We start from the raw sequence: 24,719 nt of genomic DNA on the forward strand, positions 1-24,719 counted from the left end.
CAAAGATGTGTTTACAATATACTTTGATGAGACTGGTGTGGGAAAAAAAAGACATTCAGAGAGTGGGAGAGAGAGAATGACTGAAAAAAAAGAAAAAACGTAGGAAGAAAGGGTGTTGGGGAGTCCTGCATAGCAAGTGGGCGTGGACTGACGATAATAGGAAAGTACCTGCCTCATCCTTCCAGTTACAGGAAGTTAGAAATCTGTGTTCACCTGATGTGAGTCTGAATCTCCAAGAATGACACAGCACACTGTGTTCTGTACGTCTGTCCCAGGCAGCCGCTGCAGCACAGAGACCAGCAGGAAGAAGAGTGTGAGGAGAGCCAGAGTAATCACTGAAACATAAACAAGATTTTAGAGCTTTATTGTTGTGGGGAATCCACTAAGAATGAGCAAATAAAGCAGCATCTCACATATGTGAACTGTGAGTGAACAACATTTCACAATAAATCAGCAAAGAGTAGAGTAAAAATCAGAAAAAATAAATACAAACGTGTGTAGCAGGACAATATTTTTTCTCTTTTCCTGCTATATTTATTATATTGTGACCCCTCTCTCAACCCCAGGTTGGGAATGACTATTAAATCATTTTTTTAAACAATTATTTGCAAATGCATAATGAATTTTATTTAACATTAAGACTTAAATGGAAAATGAGGATATTCTTATTGAAATTAACTTGATGAAAGTGCACAGACACATGAACAAATGAGTTCAAAAGAAAAAGGCTTGAAGGAAAAAAACAAAAGAAACTGAAATGTGTCTCTAAAATATCTGAAAAGTGTTTGTTGAATGAGGTTGAAAAAAGTTGCAAGTCACTTCTGTGGGCTCATGAGTCATAGCCGAAGATTTTCCTGATCGTACGAGTACACGAAGTACAAGTCTGAGGTTATCTGGTGCACTTCTTCCTTTGAATTTACATTTTGAGTCTTTAGTAATTAAGCTTCAGAACTGCCCCTTTGATCAACTTTAACCTTTATATCTGTTTTGTAATGTAATTGTTGAAATGTTTAAGGGTAGGACAATGATTTTGTTTCTTTATTATCCCATAAACACTGTTCACTCCACTTGTTTAAATAAATGTATGTGACTTGTTTGCACTCATTTACATGTTCTTTATCCTAAAGTGAGATTTCAGATATTTAGATTAGAAATTATTAAAATGCTTTTTTAAGGTATTAAAACATTTTAATATTTTAAATTAAATTGTGTTTTATTGTGTCTCACCCTTGCGACTACATCTCATGTCCACAAGATGTCACTCTACAATATTATATATATCATCATTCATCATTAGTACTGAAGGATTTAAATACATGGGGCAGAGTTTCTACTGTTACAACTGAGAGATACTTTAACTCCGCTTCTGTCACAGTCACCATCAGAGGAGACTGAAATGTTGACAGGATGAATAAAAAGTCATTCAGTTATTAGTTACTGTGAAGATTAAGATTGTATACAGAAAACATGATGCCATATTACAAATTGAACTCCCCATCAGTGAAAGCAGCTTCGCTTTCCCCAGCTATAACATTAGAATTATGCTTTATGTTTCAATAATGTTAATCCAATAATCAGTGGCTGCTCCAGGATTTTTAAAATATGGTGGACACGGCAGGGGTTGAAGTTATTTCGCATTCCCTGTGCTCCATAGAGAAACACTGAGCTGTATTATTATATAATATATATTGTGTAGTAGTTCTGTTACAACCCTCACCTTCGGCTGTGGCAGGCTCAGGTGCAGCTGGACAGATAACCTCTCACTGACTGCTGCAGAGGCCGACTGAGACAGGTTGTAGCTGTGATTATGAGTACAACCAAACAATGACATAACTGTGGCCGGTGCTGTCGCTGTGATTGTGGCTGCAGACATAGCTGTGCTTTGGTTGTTATGATTATGGCTGTGACACAGAAGTTTTTTAAGGGTTGTAACAGTAACAACATGGAGGGGATGTTTGTGTGCAGTGTACTGACATTGTTGTGCTGGCTGAGAGTTGTATTTGAAGCTACATTCTGACATAAACACCGTGGGTTCAAATCCCATGTGTTTAACGATACATTCTGGGTTAATGTTAAAAGGAGAAGCAGACACAGTCTCCACATATCCACAACCACAGCTTCAAGCAGTCTGTGGTTGTATACTGCCAGAGCTCGGCCTTTTGAAAGGAGTAATGAATGAATGAATGCATAATGTAAAGTGTCACATCATTCTCTACTACTACTGTAAGTGGACTGGACCAACACATTAACGGTTCCTATGGATCAGGCAACTAGTGCAAAAGTAGCTCATAAAAATAATTCCCACTGTGAAAAAGGCTCCATGCATGGTCGGCACATGTAAACTGTATTTGATTTTGATTTTATTTATTTATTTGCACAATAAAACACAACAGCAGAATCAAAAGTGAGAGAAAAGAACCAAACTGTGCCAGTGAGATTTAGAAAAAAACACAAAAAACACAAAAGTGTTTGTTATATATTGTGTTATCATTATAATATATATATAGTTATATAATAATAATAAAATTTTACTTTGGTCAAAATACACTTCACTGGCGCCTGGTTAGCTCAGTGGGCGACCCATGTACTGAGTCCTTGCTGCAGCGGCTCAGGGTTCGAATCCTTTGCTGCGTGTCATCCCCTCTCTCTGCCCCCCTTTCCTGTCTATCTTCAGCTGTCACTATAATAAAGGCAATAAAAGCCCAAAAGATAATCTTAAAAAAAATAAATGAATAAAAAATACACTTCACTGTTAATAATTCTTTATTTTGCTTAAGTCAAATTTGTAATGTGGTATTTTTTTTACGTGGTGTTATTACTAGTACTTTTACTTAAGTAAATAGTGTGACTACTTCTTCCACCACTGCTCTACTGTATATGGACCAAAACATGGATGATTTCTTTTCATAGATTCAAAACAAAATGTGTTTCGTGAACGGCTTTTAAAAGATTTTACAATCAAAATATATGACAAGCTTATAAAACATACATCGTAATAGATTCAACTTTTTAAATGTTTATGAATCACTGATAATAATTCTTTAATATGATAAATAGATAACCCTCTAAATATACATTTTATAACTTATCTTAATGTATAAAACTTAACATAAAGACAAATATATATATAATATAATATGCTGACTATAGCTGAAGGTCCACAGCCAATCAGGTTCATGAGCATCAGTAAAAAGAACTGTGAAATTGTTTGGTCGATTTATAATTGTCGTACCTTTTCTTTGTCTTGGTCCTGTATCATGTGTGACATTACAAAGTAAACATGACAGTTTCTGTTTTGTAACCAGGTTTGCAAGAAAACACGAGGTGCTTTACTTACTTATCCTACCATCTACTGTATAATAAAAGGAAGCAATGCCACTTCAAATATTGACAGTATCTGTGATGCTATCTGTTTTGTTTGTTGACAGAATATTCTTTTTGGGAGAAAGCCAGAGATGATAATTACGGCTGTACTCTCTGACACAGTGGGGGTTTTGTGTTAATGTTGATGCTATTTGTACATCAAGTGTGTTGTCAAACTTAGACAGCGGTGGAGGAAATACAATATAAAAATACTCCTGCATTCAAAATCCCACTTCAGTAAAAGTACATTAGTTTTAGTACATTAGTAGTTTTCTTCCCGTCTGCAGCTGCCCTCATTAACAAGGCCCAGAACCCCCACTGACACTGACTCTTAAACCCACCCTGTATATATGCATTACATTAATGCACTTTGGTTGGTTCTTCTATCTTGCACATTGTAAATATCATTCTTGTACAGCTTAGATCTTTTTATCCTTATCTTTATGTCTTTATTTATATTTAAACCAATGCACCAAGGCAAATTCCTCATATGTGTAAAAACTAACTTGGCAATAAACCCGATTCTCATTCTGATTCTGATTCTGTATCAAAAATAAAAATACTCGTTCGACAGAAAAATTATTTGGTAATATTCTTGGCTAGTCGAAGAAGCTGTTTTTTTTACTGCTTCATATAGAGTAAGATCCAGTGGTTGATCTCCTTTAAAGCATCATAAGATAAATATGAAAGGTAATGAGATGATTAGACTGTATTATTAATTATTATTTTATGCTATTTTTGAAATATTTCCCACAAGCGTGGCGAAGAAATGTCAAGTAGCAAAACATGGAAAAAGGTAAAGTATCTCCAAATTACAGCACAGTAGTTTCTGCTTGCTGACAGATGTTTTTAATATATCCAGAGCTTGTGAAACTGTTGCAGGAGACTGTAAAGATGAGCAGAAACAGGGAGGATGAACCACTGACAGTACGTATAAGGACCCACAGTGTGCAGTGTGTGTGTGTGTGTGTGTGTGTGTGTGTGTGTGTGTGTGTGTGGGATGTGCTGGTCTTTGACAGGAGATGGGCGTTGCCCGTCCAGCCAAATGTCAGTTGCTTTCGCCGACACGCCTCCGAAAGGAAGCCTTCCTCTCAAGCAAACTTGGGAAATTAACCATCCAATGAAGACCCGCCCAAATTCGCCCACAAGCTCTGCTCTGATTCGCACCGCCCGCCTGTCCATCAATCCCATCCCAAGCGACGTCAGCAGCAGCGCCACACCGGGGCTGAGGAGTGGGTGACGAAGAGCAATCACCACCACCAGGAAAAAAAAAAAAATACCAGGAGCGATAAAATGCACGGACTTACAAGGGTCCATTTGACTGTCAGTTGAGACGTTTTTCGCATTTCGAGGGTTTTTTTTTGGTTCCTGACGAGGTCTTTGTGGAGAACAGCAGCTGAACACAATGAAGGTTTTCTGTCAGGCCGAGCTTTCTGGTTTTTAGCCAGTTGGCTGCAATTCCAGGGATGGCTAGCTGAGCTAACCTAGCTAGCTAACAATTAGCCTGCCCATTTAGCTCCGCTGGTCACTGGGCGCCGCGGTCTGCAAACAGGGTAAACTGCCTGTGAGCGCAATTGTAAAAGCGGTGTAGTTTAACTCGAGATTGTGACTCGGGTTGTGGTTCGTCGAGTGGTTGAGGCGGTGGGCTGTAGCCTGGGTGTTTGTTCAGTAGATGGACAGTTTTGACGGGCGCTCATTGTCACTGCGCGGGCGTACAAGCGTTGGTTTCGGGGCGGCTAGGCTCGTACTCGGCCGGGCAACCAGCGGAGGGATTGTACAAATGTGGCAGTGGCAGCCGGTGGTGTCCCACTGTCTTCGGGAAGACAGAAGTTAGTCTGGATATAAGAACCGGATTTTAATGAGTGGTAGGCCAACCAGCTACGCGGGAAAAGGGATTAGAAAGTGTTGTGCTCACTGAAAATCCACCAAATCTAGCTTTGTTATAACGTTAGCAGCACGTAGCTTACAGGCTAGTCAGCGAGTTAACGTTAACCCAAAACTAATTCCAGCTTCTTTTGGGAAGTGCATGAAATAAAATGGTTGTTTGCACCGTCGGTAATCATCTAAGATGTTTGCGGACATGTTGCATTGCACATTGTCTGTGATCAGCTGTCAGTCCCTGTAGCCTGAGGATTTACACAAGACTTTTGACTAAGCTGTCAAATATTTGACACCTGACAGCAGTTTTACCATCAGCTAGGAGGGCCAGATCCCCCTGCACCGAGCAGCAAGCCCATCCATTACCGGCGTCTGGACATATAACTTACCGTTTCTCAGAGAAAGAGGGGGTTTCATTTATTTTATATTTAGTGTGAGGTTGTAAGCCCGGCGCCCCTTGTCAGACGGGCTTTTTCAGCTCATGCGGTGATGACTTTAGACTCCATGATGGCTTGTTGCCTGAGTGAGGAGGCGAAGGAGTCCAAACGAATCAACTCTGAGATCGAGAAACAACTCCGACGAGACAAGAGAGATGCAAGAAGGGAGCTGAAGCTTCTTCTGCTGGGTAAGACTGCATCATCTTTTCACAGACTGCCTCACACTGGGCATTGGCTACACACTTGTACCTGTACGTCTGATGCACACACACACACACACACACACACACACACACACACACACACACACACACACACACACACACATAATCCAGATGGTGCCTGTGTAAGTGATTGATTTGACTCCATCGTAAAAGGGTTTTGCATGCAAAACATTGCACCCACAGTTGTACAAGCTACAATTGCCCTGGCCGCCACAGAATTTGTCTGTGATGTGATATGCAAATCATAATTCAGATGTGGTATTTCTAACGGGAGAGCCAGGAATTTAGTACACACACACACACACACACACACACACACACACACACACACACACACACACACACATATATATGAAATTTAAACCAATATGATGTCTGTACTGTTTCTTCAAAGCTACCATCTTTGGTCACAGGAGTTCACAACTCCTCAGCTAATGATTAGATCACAGCCTGGGACGCCGTTTTAGCTTTCCTCGTTTTAGCTTTTCCTTTCGCTTTACCTTTAAGGCTAATGTAGAAGCTCTTTAATGCTGACTGTCAAGTTGATGACAAGCTTATAAACAGGACAAGTGGGACCACCGCTCACAAGATAACAGAGGCTGAAGATTGGCTTTACTACCTGATGACTCTCTTTTACTAGCATGTGTTGATTTCAGGTTTAATTTTGTCTATAGTGTGCCTTTTCTACAGCCCCCAATACACAAATAAATGTTTTTAATATACAGAAAAGACACAACTGCATAAGAATGGGTTGTAACATTTGTAGTCTCTTGCTTTAAATCATAGAAATCTACATTTTAAGTAATATGTTCTTCTTAGTATGACTTTAGTTTACAATATATTGGTTATCAAGCATAAGTTTGGCCAAGCAAAGCTTTTCACCACCAGCTGTCAACAGTTCCCTGTTATTAATACCCTTCCTGTAGTCGTCTTCCACATTACCGTAGTTTTATCTGCCTGTAAAACATGGTTTGAATAATGAAAAAGAGTTGGTTTTTAATTAAGTCTGCTACAAGGGAGACAGCATTCTCTTGGTGTCTGGTCTAGAAAGGGCCTTCACTGTGGTGGCCCTCCCTGGGAAATAACTGTTCTCCAGAGAGTAGGCTGTGCCATCCACAGACTAATTTTCATGTTTAAAGAAGAGCAGCAGAGCCATTGTGCATTTTGATTTAACATAATTGATTGAGGAAGCTCTTCTTTTGTTTATTCCACACTACAGTGAGGTCCAAGTTTTCTGGAAGTAGCAGGGATTCAGTATCATGCTATCAGGGACACAACTCCCTGGTTTTATCACATGTGGCTGCATTCACACTTTATGGTTTTAAAGATGCTGTCACTCAAAGGAATCGCAGCTTATAAGAAATAACTGCTTTCTTTTATCTGTTCTCAAACAATGTGTGTCTATGATATGTTGTATCACTATCACAGCCTCAGGGGTATCTGTACTTTTTTAATGATGAAAGAATAATCAATCTTTTAACATAGGAGACCATAGCCATAATAGATTTTCATAAAGATCCATTAAGAAACCTTTCACAAAAAACCATGTTAAATGGATGCCAGGACAGGGCAAATATCTCCATAACTGGTGTTTAAACCTTTTACACTTAGCTATTTCATGCGGATTGGATCGTTCAGGAGGTAGTTTGAGCAACCTAGCCAGATGTTGTAAAGGTGTAAATCTGTCCATATCTCCAGGAGGCATACGTACTCTTTACTCTGTTTGAACTTTAACTGCATCAGTAAGTGGTATGTGGAAGCTGAAATGAAACAGAAATACACTGAAATTCTCTCATTAAAGCGTCAGAAATAAAGTAGCTCCAGCGATTTCCAAACGTATAGTAATACAGAATGTACGACGAGCTGTTACAGGATTTATGTGATTCCTGGTCAGCAGAGTACGATCTGTGGGAGAGCATTGATCTGTACGGGTGAGGAAGTGACACAAGAGCCTGTGAGGACGAGCTCACAAAACTTTTTTCACACTTGTAAGCCATAAATGCATTTAATCTGTGTCTTTGCTTTAGTTTATGATTAGTTAATAGCTATTTAGCAAAACTGTTATTGTTATTAGAAGTGAAAAGTGAGCTGTGTAGGGTTTTTTTGTATGTCTTCACATATTTTGTAACATGTCTTATTAGGATTTATAGTAAACTCTCTGTTTCAGGGTCCCAAGTTAACTTTTTGGCTAATATGCCATTGGCAGGTAAAGTGAGAGAATTTACAAGCCAAATAATATTTTTTTACCAGCCATAAAACTGCATCATATATTATTAATATAATCACCAGTCTTAAGCAGCCTCTCAGGGCTCGCACAGCTCCAACCTCCATGCCTTGTCTTTCTCTTCGGCCTTATGTTTTCTGTTTGGTGACTTAACACTGGCAATATGTCAGCAGATCTCCTAATAACATGTAACACAGATGTTTCTTAGGGCAAAACAAAGAGAAAGAAGTTGTGTAGAAAGCACCAATAGTAGTAAGCTGATTTTATTCACTGATGTCACATTGGGTGCGGTGGGCAGTGAGGGTCACATCAGTCTCCAACATTGGTACACAAAAAAAGCACAACAATGTAAACCTGGCTGTACGCTGTGATTCCAAGTTGATGTACTGCCCACCTAGCCGGTGACACCCAATATATTCTCCTTAGGGACAAATGAATTGTGGGTCAAGTTCTAGTTACCACTTATCATATTTGGCTGGTGAACAGGTCAGAGTGGGTAATGAATGTTGCTAACCACAAATTGCTATGTCACCAGTAACTCAATTAGTTATTGTCAGCATGTGTATAATAAATCAGTAATATCTACGCTAAGCTACTTAACTGATATAAAATAAGAGATATCAAACAACTGGAATCTGTTGATGTTTTGGTGTGATATGATGTCTGAATGCTACATGATATCAATGCACTTCTCTACTTGTAAAATGGCCTTTTGCTTGTGAGTTCATGGTTGGCAACACGCAAAAAGGCATCTGTTGGTTCTGTAAGTCAACATATTGCCACATATATTGGAGGAACGTATTGTTATTTTCCTGCTTTTCCTGCTTTTCCTGCTCACAGATGAGATGCTGAGATGGTGATGACTCATTTAAAGAGATTGATTTGGAAGACATCCCTTTTCCGTCCTTGCAACCCAAATTTTTTTGATGAAAATGTTAAATTGTAGGAGCCATTTTTGTTTCAGCCTGTGGTGGGAGTCTGCTGTCACATTATTTAAGCTTGTGTGAAAAGGATCTAAGCACTATCTAGCTACAGTGTGAGTTATAGTGCGCTCTGGTTGTCTCACTTCATTTGGAACCTATTATGGACCTCTCTGATCCTTTTATAGACCTTCGATGCATAGTGTAGCTTTTTTTTATTACGTTTTTGGCTGCATATATATATATATGCCTTGAATCTTATCTACAATGGCTTGTGACTTCTTAAAATCACTGTTGGATTGGTCACTGACTGACAAAAAAAGTTTTTGTTATTTTCTTACTAATGTTTCCAAATACCAAATGTTTGATTTTTATTTTTTTTTTGTTATTGATTCACATTTGTTGATCATGCTTTTCTGAATTGCATGAAGCTCAAAACCTTTTATTTAAAATGCTTATAGTTGTTATCTGCTGCCTATAAGGAGCATTGGTGGTTTTGTGTGATGTCTTAGCCAGAGACAGCTTCCTCAGTGGTGTGGTTAGGTAGTGCATGGTAGACATGCAGGCTGTGGAAAAGCCAGGGTCAGAGGACTGCTCTGCCGCCTGCTCTGTAGCTAATGAAAGTCACAAGTAATTAAATGTGTACAGCCGGAGCCCAAGGAGCTGCAGTAACAACACCAGTTTGTGAGTTTTTTTTACAGTAAATAGGGTCTATTTTTTCAAAATGTGGAAATGACTGTTTGTTAATGCAAACTGCTGATTTCGATTTTCACATTGGTATCTTATCAAACTGAAATTGGGCGATGTACACTAAAGTATACAGGGGATCAGATAAGAAGTGAGGTTCCTGTGCAATGGTAAGGGTCTGACAGTTATCAGTAAAAGGCCTTTTCATTTCCCCTTCATCTTGAATTTGATCAGTTTCACAGCCCTCTGTGACATATTTTTCTGGAGGACTTTGTCACTCTTTTGTAACAAGAAATGTAACTACGTACTAATGAGAGGTTTCTTTAACACAAAATGAATGCAAGATGCTGTAATAACCACGTATCTAATTATAATGAGAAAAAATATTGTGTTAGAAAAAGTTTTTATGCGTACAAACCTGGATAGTGACTTTCATTTTTCCAAAGTGGACCCACTGTTGACTGAAGGTTAAGTCATATGGATTAAAAACCTGTAAAACGTGTACTTATGCAGTACTGCGCAAATATTACACATCTTTCCTTCTGTGGAAGTGTATTTATAATGTACAAACCTGTTACAAAGCAAGCAACTCAGGAATATTTTACTCACCCCTGACTTGCATCAGTTGAAAAAAAATAAATAAAAGATTGGTGCGTATCACAACAGTTAATGTGTTTAAATGAATACGAACACATCCCACATAACCTAATGTCGGAAAATTGCGTTTGCATAATATTGTCTAACCTATAAGATATGTTGCCAAGACAATATAAAGGACACTTTTATTCTGGAAACGTTAAGTTGTGACTGAGAGATTCACAGAGTGGTCTGTTTGTGTGTTCTTCGCTTTTCTCGACAACCGTTTATCCAATCGACCTCTCAATTGGCTGGTGTATTTTTGGGGAAATGCTGTGTCAAACTGAATAAGCGAACGAAAAACGCTCTGTGGAGCAGCAGGGCGGGGTTTCAGCGCAGCGCGCCCCAGAGCATCTCTCCTGCCGGGTGCTGACAGCTCTGTCAGCTGAAGAGTCGCTCACACAGCACGGTTAGGATGAGACGTAGCCGCTGTTCAAACAAGAGTTTAGCCGACCTTACCGCAATTACTGTAACACCAGAGCACCTGAGCTGAGAGTGCCAGGGTCAGACAGTCCCTCTGTGTCACGCTGTCCCCCCGTTTCAATCATAATAATTTTTTTGACAGCGATAATTCCCTAAATCCCGATGCAGAGTTGCGGTGAAAAGACAGACGACAGATGCATACTGGCAGAGAAAAAGAACACATAGTGTCGGCTATGAGCCGGATTCAAATCCACGAGATCAGGAGCACATTCTGTACACCTGAATGAGTAAAGGCCCCAGGCAGCACAGGATATTTACCTGAACTCATAATTGAAATGGGAGTCAGGATACTGTATGTATACACACACACACTGTGCACACACTTCATCTGTCAATGTGCACACCGCTCAAACAGGTTGGCAGTATCTGGGTTAATGAGTGTTTGTTTTTTGGCAACACCCAAGGATGTCTCATGCATGGAGCCTACCTACGCCTATTATGGTTTCTCTTAGTAAATCTTACAGTAAGCCAGGCAGATAAGCCCTGTGTTAGCCATATTTATTTGGATCCCTGTTAGCTGCTGCCAAGGTAACGACAGGCATGCCGTAGTTTTGTAAAAAATAACAAAATTGCAGACAGTACAGATGAACAACCTACATGCAGGGTTAGGGAATATAAGATGACCCAAAAGTGTGTGTGTGTGGGAGCATTATGGGCCATCATAGGGCTGCCCTGTGGTATCCCAGCTATCCTCATAGGCACAATAGCACTGCTGAAGGCAGAGTTGGCAGATGCCTTCCTGTATCCCTACTCCCACAACTGTATGTCTAACAGCACCGACTGACTCTTAGCCAAGGTTGATAATGCTAATCATCACCCACGTGAGCCTATTTCCCAGAAATCTCAAATTGCTAGACTCATGCAGGCTGACCTGGCACTCTGGTGCAACTGTGCCAACTAACTGCCAGTTAGTTTAGCCATATTTAAATAGTTTTCTATTAAAATGAAAGTCACATGCTCTTTCAGTTCCTTTTCCAAATTGTCTAAACAGTTCAAACCCTTTCAACCAGTAATATTGGCTGTATGTCACAGCTATCAGTCACATACTGAATACATTTATTACACTGCTCAATAAATTACAGCCAGGGTTATTTTTTTCGACCCACTATGACATGTGACACATATTTTCCTGTCAATGGGAAGCATTGGTGGTCTATGTATTTATTTTGGTGGGCATTAGGTGATTATAGTTGTCACTATTGCTGAAATGATGAGTTGGTCAGTTAGTTAATTTAAAAGCAAATTGATCAGTGATAGTTGTGATAATGAGTCATTAACATTTGCTCAAACTCAAATTTTAAGCATTGCTGCTTTTCCCTATCATTTAATTTAATGTAAATTACTTGAAGTTACTTGAAAAACAACTGCAACTAATGATTATTCTCACTATTTTTTTCCAAATTTCCAAACTCGCTGATTTCCTAACTTGCAGGTTTTGTTTAAACATGGTAAACATTAAATTATGGTCCTATATTGACAAAGAAAATGAGCAAATTCTCACATTTTTCATGTTAAAGAAGCTGAAACCAGAGAATATTTGGCATTTTTGCTTGAAAAATGACAAACAATTAATAGATTATCAAAATAGATGCAGCTAAATTTTTTCAATTGACTGACTGATTAATCAGCTAATTGTTGCAGCTCTAGAATGAGCTTTTACCAGTGACTAGTGGTGGCATCTTTCATTTGCCCAAACTTGAAATGTCTTTTAATGGCTTCTGTGATCCTGTCTGTATAATCTTTTCCTAGGTTTACATCTTCTTTACAAACTTGTTTGTGCATTAACAGTACAGTATGAAGAGATCTGATCAATATGCAAGCTTGACCACCTCCGTTATCATCTTCCACCTCCAGGGCTCCAGACTGCGCCCATTTCGTTACAACATTTATAGAGACAATGCAACTAAAAAAGATGAGTAGGTCCATCCTGCACTTAATTTATATTTTGAGAGGGGGGTAGGGGAGCATGTGTAACACATACAGTGTACAACTACTTTTACAAAAGCACAATGATGTAGTACTGTTTCATATAAGGAGTCCAGCATATTATTGTTTAGCTATCTGGGTGAGGCAGTAGTTTTCACTCTTATCTTTTTTGTGGAAAAGTTTGTTCCAGTGTGACATTACTGTTCTTGAAACGCTACGTTGGGCTACAAAGCTCGATTATTTTAGTAAAGAAAAAATAAGACAGGCCTCTGTTTCAATTTGTTTCAGCAGCTAGGAAGGATATCATTACTACAGCACTCTCTTGTACTCTCACAGAAGAGTGGGTCCAGACTGTAAACTAAGGTAGTTAGTTAGCAGCTATGAGTCAGGTTAAATGCAATTAAACCTAAATTGAAGGTCTCTTAAATATATTTCGGAGCTGCAGAGCTTCAAGCTGCATGCAATAAGGAGAGTCTGTTCAATCATGTTTTTGCTTGTGATTTTTTTTTTTTCCCCCCTCGGATGAGCAATGATTTGTTGCTGTTAACTAGCTTGCTTTTGGTTTTCCAATAGGCACATTGTACAGAATACCGTTTTGTTTTGTTTGAGCAAAGTTTGTCCAAAAGTTTGGGATTATTTTTCTCTTTCCAAAGTGCGCTGTGCAACAGTAATAATAATTTCTGCATAACACAGTTTGCTGTATGGCTCCATATGGTTATATGCAGTTAACAAAGCTTCTATTCAAATTCTTTTATTTTTAGCATAAAATCAGCATTAGTTAAATGAGAAATTCAGACATTCAGCCCTACATTAGGCAATGCTTGATCACAATGAAAGCTACTGCTGCAATAACAGCTATGATTAAGTAAGATTATTTACCTAGATTCGTTTGTCGTGCCATGATCAGTTTATAAGGTGCACCTAGCTGAAATGAATGCAGTCTATAACAATTAGGCCTTATTTCCAGGTTGTGTGTTCCCATGTTGACTGGGACAATACAATGAGTAAACAATAACTAGCACAGTACTGGGTTTCCTCTGCCCATCTCATCCATTGTGCCTTTCACTTCCATTGGAATCACGTGATAGAGCGCCCAATTAGTCGTGATCTTGTGATTGAGCTCAGAGAGAGGCTTTGCATCTAAAAAGGGCAGGAGAAAACCAAAGCGCCACATTTTGTATAGCTGTACTCCATATAGTAATCGAATACTTGTGTACCTGTTTAGCCAATGTATCTGTAATTATCCTATATTAATCAGTACAAAAATGTATCCACGGAAAACATACATGTACCATCAATACAGTGATAACTTCTGTTTACTGCATATATTATGAGTCTCGTCAGACATGGATGGAAACTACAACTTGACTGGTTGGTGGAGGCATACACCCGCGGGGCAGAAATTCTAGTTTTAAGCTTTTTTAAAATAATTTTATGTTGCATTTTTCACGCACCATTTATATTAGTTGTGACGGTAGCTTAATGACATAGCCAGCCAGAATATAGCCTATGATCCATCATTGCTCTGATGTATAAGAAGAACTTGTTAGTCCACTTTGCGTATGTGTGGTGTAAGTATACCTGTACCGGATCTGCCATCCAAACCAGATGAAAAATTGAGTTTCACAGTGTGGTATGAAGGCAAGACAGGTAGGTGTTCGTAGTTCTGCAGTGTTTGTCTGTCGGCTCTGTTGGTTGAGCAAACTGATGTTGACACACCCAGAGTTTCGGCACTTATGTGACAGTCGGGCCTGTGAAAGACTGCCCAGTGCTTCTCGTCACCGCCTGTCTGGTTTGTTATTACACATATGGCCCCGTTAAATCTTCGCTTATGGCTTGATTTATGTCTATGTCTCGTAGACACTAAGAAAAATGTTTATTGTTAAGAAAAGAACAAATAGATAACTTGTTGAGTTATGAAAAAGATTGAATTGTTGAATTAACCAGTAACTGTGTCTTTTCTGTTTGACTTACATACTAATGACCTGATCTAAATTGCAAGTCAATTGAGTGTCATAAGTTTTAGCACTTGCTTTACCAGTTCTGTGTGTGTGTGTGTGTGTGTGTGTGTGTGTGTGTGTGTGTGTGTGTGTGTGTGTGTGCGTGTGCGTGTGCGTGTGCATAAATCAAACAGGTCTGGATACCTAAAAAGAAAAAGGGGAAAAAAAAGCTTTTTTATGTTTATACAGCAACATATCAGCAATTGGCAAGTTCCCAATGAAGTCTTGGACTTGGAAGAAGGAAGTGAAGTTGAAGACAGATCACAATTAGTTGAGGGATTGCAAACAGTGAAACCTCTGTCCAGTGGGAAATACTGCTGTTCCAGAACAACTAGCATTTTGATTAAATGGGAACCAAAATAGGCAAAATGATTAAATTGACATCTAAGTCCTTTAGAAGGAAAAATATGCCAGGAATTTTCTCAAAACCCGACTAGAGATCCTGTGCTGTCTCTGTCTCATTCTTTCTCTCAGCATAGATCCAGATGTGCTCTTACAGCCCACTCAAACATCCATATGCAGCACAGGAGAGTCTTTGAAGTGAGTAGATGAAGACGTAGCGGGTAATGCCATGACATGGACGGTTAGTTGGAGGAATGATCAGGCAGGTGTCTGGTTGTTGCCTGGTGCTCACTAGACTTTCTGCTGGATTATGAACTAGGAGATGGATGTGTTTTTCATTATAAGGTCAATTGAAGGGTTTTTTTCTGTTCCAAAGATGTGTGTCAGAGGCAGGATATTTTACAGTTGTTGAATAAATGCAGCATTTTTAACAGACTCACACCGCATTTGCTCAAGTTTGTTACTTTGCTCCTGCAACTCCCATGCTGCAAGTTAATGTAAACCAAAAACCCATATGTCAGCTGGAGAAATGTACAGTTAAAGACAAAAAGCCTGGAAGACAATGCAAGAGCTGTGTAATAAAGGCCTGCTCGTGTACACATTTATATTCACATTTTTGCTGTTGTTATATTGGATTTCATTAGTATATTGCTTGCCGTGCACAGATGGAACAAAAACACCTTACAGTGTAATCTAGGGACTCCTGTGATATAATGCAATCTAATACAAGAGAACCACAAACTACCAATTGCAAGTGTTGAATCCTCCTATTCAAAAATTTTAACATAGTAGAGAAGAAGTGATTCGTCAATTAATCGATGAGTCAATCAACAGAAAATGTATTGTTAATTCAGTTTTGGTCTTTTTTACTGCTGCACCAGAAATGATGTTATAAAATACAGTGCATTGTTACCCTCCACAGTCTTTTCCCCACTTTTTTCTGAGGGAGGTTCTTGCTTTCCACCTATTACTAATTTTCTTGTCTTTTACATGTCCCATGTGGTCTTGTCTCAGCTGTCTTGTAGCTATACATATAACCAGTGGGAGTAGGGTTGGGGGAGTGGAGTGGTTCCATCTCATGACAAGGAACACTGACAAGGGAAACGAATATGACATTTTTATCTCTCTTACACACACCCTTTTCTCAAGCAAGCAGGAGTTACTGTATCCATAGCAGCTGTACACTGTAGCATCTGCCAATATGGCTATCCAAGAATTATGAAATGGTTTCAGGAACTAAGTAGGGATCTAAAAGTTGCTTAAGTACAACTGTCTTTCTAGTGCATCTCAAGAACCGCAAAGATTAGGCAGATTAGACAGACACTGGATTAGCAACGGCTTTATTTCATAGGGTATTTATATTGTTTTCTGACAATATAAAATGTGCAGATCTGATGTTTAAGTGGGGCGGACCAGCACAAGTGGAAAGGATTCTTCAAAATACCACAAAGGCAAAACAACTGTTCTACTACTCTTAAACAGGATTAGGTGAATCAAACATGCAAGTGACAAGATAAAGGTCCACTGTGTAAAACATTTAGCGGTGCAGTTGCACAATCTGCAACTGTACTTTTCGGAATCGGAATAAATTGAGTCATGGATGCTTCCATAAAGGGCCCGAAGGGGCACTAAATGGTTTGAGAATGAAAATGATGTGAATCATATGTTAAGGCCTTTGCAGTCACCAGATCTTAAACCAGTTGAACGCTCATGGGAGATTTTTGACTCATGTGTTAGACAGCGCCAGCAAAAACACAAATGAGGAAATGTCTTTTAGGAAAATGGTGTTCAGTAGAATTTCCGAGAATTGGAGAATTTATTGTATTAAAACACCCCAACACCTTACTGAGCACTTCATGTTTAATTTGACTCGTTTCAGTTTCACTTTTCTCACTGACTGACTCTTGTACATTCGAAAGTACAGAAGTATTAACAGCCAAATTAATTCATAGTAACAAAAGCAAAAATGCTCATTATTGAGCAGGATGGTCCCTGTTAGTGTTATTTATATTTTTGAAACATTTATATTATTAAAGTTTCATCACTACATCAGAAGCACTGTTGCGTAGTTTAATTTCCGACTTCATCGCATAAATTAATCTTACAAGCTCGTGGTAGGTTTAGTGGATAAGATCTTAGTCTGCAAAGTAACTGTAAATATTTTCCCATGAAATGTGGTGGGTTAGCAGGATAAAGTAGTGCAATGTAATGTAAAAATACTTAAGTAAATACTTTCCACCACTGACTTACATTGATACGGTTGTCTGAATAAATGCTGTGGCTGTCAAAACACTTGACCCCCATAGTTCCTTGTCCAAGAGAACTGGGAAAGGAGCAGGGACCTTTTGGGATTTTGACCCAGGAGCTAAACCCAGAATTCTGCTCCTGCGGTCAAAATGCACATTAAGTTCCTAAAAATGTTCTTGGAGATGTTCCTGCAGGCCACTAGACAGTCATTCAGTCATTCAGTTCCTGTGCAGTCGGACATGCCTTCAGCAAAGCCTTTCCCAACACTGAACTGAAGTGGACATAGCTTCCTGTTTGATGTGCTTGGGGAAGTTTTAAGGAATCATTTACTTAAAGCGGCCTTCTCCTTCACTCTGTCACACTTTGCACCTCCTTCCTTTCGCTCGACTCCTTGAGACTCTTTTGTTCTTTCCCTTTCAGCATGGATGCCAAACTCCGCTTCAAGTTATTACTCTTCATGTAAACCATAGCTGAAATGTCTGCCATGGCCTCCAGCTGGCCTGACCCAATGAAATGGATCTGTTTCAACTATTTTCCCTGTTCTTTTGTGAGTTAATGGTTATTTAGCAGAATGACTAATACCCTGGTCGGTGCATGATGTGGGCAGAGTGACACGGTTGTGCCTTGGTTAACGGTCACGGCTGTGTGATTATTGGGCTTCTCCTCACCCTGCCCCCTCTGTCTTTGCTATGTTGGGGATTACAAAATAGCTCAAGGTCCCTGGTAAGCCTGTATGGGTCTCAGCACCCTAATTTGTATTTGAACATAAAAATGGGCGTTTGGTCTTTGACTTGTGGCAACTTTGCACATGTGTTGGAAATGTATATGCCATTAAATTAAAATTTTAATTAAATTGATTGATCACCACAACTTCAACTGCAACTATTATTTTCTTTTTTTCTCTTAAGTTAACTTTTTGTTGCATTTTAAACCTTTTATTAGACAATGACAGTGTAGAAGCAGACAGGAAATGGGGTAAAGAGAGAGAGAAGGCTATGATAAGAAACGTCGCTAGCTGGAATCAAATCTGTTACGGTTGCAACCATGTGGCCATGTGGCATGCACTGTAACCATTCAGCTACGGAGGCGCTTCCTAACAATTATTTCAATCACTGATTTTTCCGCCGATTATTATACAGATTCATCAGTTAATTGTTTTGCCTATTAACTATATTGTCCATCACAATTTTCCGAAAACCCAAGGTGACGTCCTCAAATGTCTTGTTCTCTTTGACTGATCAAAGATATCCACTCCTGTCATATGAGGGGAAGAGAAGCAGCAGATCTTGACAAATGAGAAGCTTTTTGGGAAATCTTTTGCTTAAAAAATGACTAAAATGATAATTGCAAACTATTTTTCTCTCAATTGACTCTTTCACCTTTAGTTGTTTTGATAATGAGATATGACCATGGGGGGGGAACACCTTGATTTTTATTGCTTTTTAGGAATAGTAGAGATGACGCAAAAGTTTTTTAAATTGAGACTCTGAAAAATGTACATCAGTGTTAGACATTAGATAGTAGTTTTGCTTTTAAAGGGAACTCCACACCTTCTATCTGAAGTTGGAGACTACAGATTAGTAACACAAAGCCTGCATTAAAAATGAGCATGGCAATGGATGTGGGGATTTACCAGGCAGGCCTAATGAAAAGATGTAATAGAATTTCATTAAAGGAAATGTAAAGTCCAGCATATTTCGGAACTAGACCTATACTACTGAGGGTAATAAAAGTTGGGATATTTTGGCCTCTGCTGCTTTGATTTTGACCTCTGTTTATCTCCAAACTTTATGTAAGTGCAATTCCAGTAGCCCTTTAAAACAGAAAAAAGAAAGTACAGTATTTTGTCAACTAGTTTTATGTAAATAATTATTAAAATATTGTGTTCTGTGACATTTCTAGCTAATTGTTTTACATTGGTACATGCCTACTTACATGTCATACACAAAACATATATGGGTGTACTCAAACTTATATAGAGCACAACGTGTAACTATAGTGGTATACACTACACATTTGCCAGCTTATTAGGTACACCTAGCTAAATGCTATGCAGTCAGATTGGTCCTGCAATAAATTGTGAACAGTTTTATCAACTGTAGGATCCTTTTGGAGGCTGTAGTTTGTGGTGCTTTTGAATTGAGTGTTTCTATTGTTTTGTTAGCCCCATTTACATCAAAGAGGATTTTAACAAAAACTGAACATTATAACTGTCATGAAGGTAGGATTTATTGTAGGGCTGTTTTTTGTTGTTGGGAAATTTGAATACTATTTAATTCAGAGCACTGACACATGATGCTGATAAAATTTTAAATCTGTGCGTCCATTATTTGCTTTCATAACTTTTCCCAACTAACTCCCAAAGGCTGAGAGTGGAGTACCGGCTGAGGACAGTGTGGGATTAAGAAATGCACACTAAAGTTGCATGTTTGACTGGGGTCTGTGGAGACGTACTGAAGCCTATCAGCTGGGCCTATCAGCTGGTGTTTTCTGCCATGTATTTATGAGTCCAGCACTGGAGTTGCCATGGGAACTAGAATTACCCCTCAGGAGTAGCTCCAGCGTACAGTAGCTTGTCCATGAGAAATGCTTCTGCTGGGTTTTCCAGTTTGGTAGGAGAACAATGGGATCTGTTGAATTAAGCTCATCATGCCTGCTAGACATGCCCCTCTCCTCTGGTTGTGTGCGTGTTTGGAAAATTCAGATACACTTGAATACACACACACACAGACACACACTCAATTAACCAATGAAGCTGATGTATCTATCCCATATCCTCTCCCTTCATTTCTGTGCTCGTCAGTTTTAAACTCGCCTCTATGTACTCAGTAACACCGAGTAAAGAACGGAAAGCAAAGAATGTGTACTCTCAGTATTCTGCTTTTCCTACTCCCTCACATCCCACTAACCCCCCACCCGCTTTCTGTTCAGCTCTTTAGTCAACGAGAAACTCTAGTGCTGTGTCTTGACAATTGCTATTTATGTCCCTCTCTCAAAGACATACTCTGTCTGAAGGGGAAACTCCAATGTTGCCTGACCTGCTTTCCACAGTGAAAGATCCTGTCTGGTTAGAGGGCAGGCAGCACTCAGGGCACTCCTTCACTGTACACTCAACAGTGCTCTTCAGTCAGCGACAGTCAAACTTGACTCTCATCATCCTTGGAAGACATTTCAGCTTTGCCTTGGGAATACCAGCTGTACTTTATAACACAAAGCACATTCCATTATCTAATCAGCCACTACAGTGCTGCTTAGACAATGTGGCTGTGGCTGTCACTAGTATTTATTTCTACCAAATTCTAATTCCCGATGTGCAACTTTTCTTTCACTGGTAACTCCCTCTATTTGTGCGAGGAGGCTGTAGACTACTATGTGTCTCCTTTAGTACACACAGTGTCGGATCCCTTTTTTGGCCATGTTGTTGGCTTGTCTCTATGGATGGCAATGCCGGTCGGTCCACTACTTCATCTTAGAAATTGCCAGAACTATTGGATGAATGTTCGTATGTTCTCCCTGTGTCAGAGTGGGTTCCCTTAGGGTGCTCTGGCTTCCTCCTTAAGACATGCAGGTTAGGTTAATTGGGGACTCTAAATTGCCCGTAGGTGTGAATGTGAGCAGGAATGTTTGTCTCTCTGTCTTAGCCTTGTGAGAAGCTGCAAACCTGTACTGGGTGTAACCCATTTCTCACCCATTGTGAGCTAGCGCCACCCCCCTGTTACCCTGCAAGTGAGCAGTTATAGCTAAAAGATGGATGGATAGCATGCAAACATATTTGCATTTAGCACAAAACCTGGTGGCGCGTAAAGCCTCACAGAGGCACGGACATGGCTGTAGACTCCTCGTCAGTAAAATTAATCAGAGTGGTCACACACGTTTGTCAGCACATATGGTCCGTATCGACAGTCTGAGCAGACCCTCACGGACATGTGTTTTATAGTGTCCACACAGGAGGCGTTTCAGCTGCGCTTTTCCAGTTGTCTGTCTCATGACATCTGATGGAACAGATATGCTTCTATTTTAATCAATACAGCTTTCTACACAGGCTGCGTAACGGCCAGCAATATACAAGGGTAAAGTCAACCTGGAAAATATTTTTATGCTTTTCTTCCATTTTACACATGTAACTATAATGATTGTGTATTGGGCTCTGAGCACTGCCAAAATGCAAAAGTGTTCCAACTCGGTACTGTGCCTGATTGCATCCTGTGTAGACAGCCTTGTAGACGCCTCCTATGTAGACAAGTGTGTGTAGACAAAATGAACACTGTGAGGACAGTCACATCTGTGTCGATGCTGCGAGTAGTGTATAGTACTTGGCCATGTAGGCCATGCAACAAAAATGTTGTCCATCATTGTGCAGTTCAGTTTTTTAATTTTAATGTTCAAACAACATACTGTCAGCAGTTTTACATTTAATCTATAGATGAATTCATAATTGTCAGTTGCAGCACTGAGATCAGTAGAACAAAGACAAGATGACAGAGTATACATGTAGCTGATACTGTCTGATAGTGACTCAGACTTGTATGTTGGGAGAAGTGAAATGGAGAGATGAGTGGTGGCAGGGTTGTAGAGGAAGAAAAAAGGTGGTGGAATGGGGGTGGAAAAGAGGAGGATTGCTCTGGAGAGAGAGAGAGAGAGAGAGAGAAAGAGAGAGATATGCATAGTACAACTAGAGGTTGAGTTTGGGTTTACTGCTACCTGCCTTGTCTTTTGAATGTTCCTCTTTGGTTGATGACCACAGTATACACAACTGTGGTGCTTTTATCCTTACTCTGGCATCTCCTAAGCCTAGGGTGATAGTTTGTTCACTGAATATGTCCATATAAAGATACAGAACCTGCTGTAGAAGCTCTCGAGGAGAAGTTGGTGTGTGTGAAAAGGAACTGTGGGGTTCTGTGTATTTCTTTCTCTGCATGTGCAAGCAAGTTTCCCTCTCTATGACTTGGTCTTTTTATGTGTTTATGCACGTGTGCATATGCATGGTCACTGCGATACAAAATTGGACGAGTGAACTCAGTTTACCCAGCTCTTTGTTGAACTGAGGTGAGCCGTGCAGCCCTCATGTGGTTACTCTGGGCTGCTCCAGTTACCCAGTCAGTGGAGCCTCTGTGGTAACCACGGCCAAAACGATGATTACATTGCATTGTTACATTGCACATCTCAGGACACTAGAATCAAAATGATAAGAGACAATGGCTCAACCACAATTAGGCCCAGAAACATGTGTCCATATATATTTTAGACGTTTAAATTCTTATCTGGAGTTACATAACTCATGTGTTTGAATACACACACACACACACAGAGAGAGAGGAGATGTGAACATTTTAATGGAATAATGGAATAAAAAGGTCATTTAACAATAAGAGAACCATGTGGAAGAATGATCAGTTCAGCTTAGCAGCCTGTTTTGGTAAAACACAGGAACTGAGTTGAGGTCTTGACCGCTGCCTGGAGGCCATGAGAGTGCTTATTCATTCACAGCCTTGTGTATCAGCACCAGGGTGTAGGTGGACAGACAAGGTCAGCCTATTGCAACGACCAGCCGGGTTACCACAGAAATATGAGCTATATAAAAAGTATTTGACCAAGTTTGTTTGCTTTGTTGACTGTGTGGAGAAGAGCTCAGCATCCACGGGTCTTTTTTTATTTTGTGGTTTAGTTTGCTCCAAGAGCAGCAGAAATACATTTGACTACATTAGAATTAAAGTGCTGCTACATTTTACTGTCAGTTGTATTCTTAATTGATTTATTAGACAAAACTGGATGGATTACAGCTTTTCTTGGAGTATTGTGGTACTAACCCATCTTTCAAACAAATGTTTGAATTCATTCGTCATACTTGTAACACTGTTACTGTACATTTCTGGCATTGTTTGCCTCATTTAGCAGGTTTCACATTACACTCTTTATTTTTCCTAATTTATCTGCACACAAGAATTATCACCACATCTTCAGCAGCACTGTAGGATAATATGACTTTTGTTCCTGGGTCATGTCAGTGTTGTGATCCTTTTTTCAGTTGTCAGCTAACCTGCTGTGCCTTTTTTGTTTTTCAGGTACTGGAGAGAGCGGGAAGAGTACCTTCATCAAGCAGATGAGAATAATCCACGGGTCAGGCTACACAGATGAGGATAAGAAGGGCTTCACCAAACTGGTCTACCAGAATATCTTCACCTCAATGCAGGCCATGATCCGTGCCACTGAGACCCTCAAAATCCCATTTAAGTATGAACAGAACAAGGTGCGTACTGTCAGTGTTTCGATGAAACTATTGTCATGTGATGCGTTATTGAAATGGATACCCACATCCAAATAATTTATACTTCCTAGTTTGTGAAGCACCTAACATTGCTGAGATAATGAAACACGACTCTATACAAATTTCTTAACTGAATTATGAAAATGATTTAAGTCTTGAAAATGTATTTTCTTAATTAACTTATTACTATGAGTAACGGGATCCTACAAGAACACCTTATTTACTAAGTTCGCTCAGTTTTGGTCATTTCACATAGACCACAAGTTTAAAAATAAAAGAGAAGAAAGAAGGAAGTTTCTGCTTGAAGCTAACCGCTACATTAGCTGCTACTACCATAATACAATGTCAGCAGTTTTCTATGGAAGTATCGGCAGTCAGGTAACAAGAAGATTACATAGAATGAAATGTATCTCTGGCTCTGCTGCATTTATTGATTTAATGTTGTTGTTTGTTGCCGTAACACGATCAGGAGTTTGATAATGTTATAGCCTAAAAGTGTGGATATGTACTGTAAGTAGTATGTAAACATTCAGGAATATAAGTTACAAAATTGACATGTTGTTTTTTGCTTTGTTTTTTTTTTCTCCATTCTCCCAGAATAATGCCCAGCTGGTGCGCGAGGTGGACGTGGAGAAGATTTCATCATTCGATCAGCCGTACATCAGCGCGATAAAGACGCTGTGGGCTGACCCTGGCATCCAGGAGGCGTATGATCGCAGGAGAGAGTACCAGCTCTCCGACTCAACCAAATAGTACGTCTACAATAAATAAAATAAATTACACACATTATTTACGTAACATGTGCACATGGAGAACAGTATCACTGCAACTGTGCTTTCTAAAATATCTAATTCAATATGATGAAATGAGTAAATAACAGTTTTTATAGTATAGACATGAGTAATGAAATCACGGATGCATTAATAATGTTAATAGACTTTTTTCAGCAGTTTTCTACCTGTGTTAACAGCCACTTGACTGGAGGGAAGAGGGTTCAGGCAGATGCAGAGGGTTGGGGGGAGGGGGAAGGAGGAAATGTTGGCAGGTTTATAAACGACTGCTAATAATATCAGGGCTAATTCCAACT

At 39.5% G+C, this 24,719-nt stretch overlaps 1 protein-coding gene across 2 annotated transcripts in view; it reads left to right on the forward strand.

The window, feature by feature from the left end:
- The first annotated feature begins 4,557 nt into the window (after positions 1 to 4,557).
- LOC127350563 (guanine nucleotide-binding protein G(q) subunit alpha) overlaps positions 4,558 to 24,719 on the forward strand; it is a 34,824-nt gene continuing 14,662 nt past the window's right edge. Inside the window, exons 1-3 of one of the 2 annotated variants that reach the window (XM_051377298.1) lie at positions 4,558 to 5,866; positions 23,430 to 23,614; positions 24,230 to 24,384. In XM_051377298.1, the coding sequence (XP_051233258.1) occupies positions 5,731 to 5,866; positions 23,430 to 23,614; positions 24,230 to 24,384 (476 nt within the window). In that variant the 5' untranslated portion in view covers positions 4,558 to 5,730. The remainder of the gene's footprint in view (positions 5,867 to 23,429; positions 23,615 to 24,229; positions 24,385 to 24,719) is intronic. The other variant, XM_051377297.1, reaches the window with a different exon arrangement.

The sequence above is a fragment of the Dicentrarchus labrax genome, unplaced genomic scaffold, assembly GCF_905237075.1.
Source record: "Dicentrarchus labrax unplaced genomic scaffold, dlabrax2021, whole genome shotgun sequence".
In the NCBI taxonomy this organism is placed as follows: domain Eukaryota; kingdom Metazoa; phylum Chordata; class Actinopteri; family Moronidae; genus Dicentrarchus; species Dicentrarchus labrax.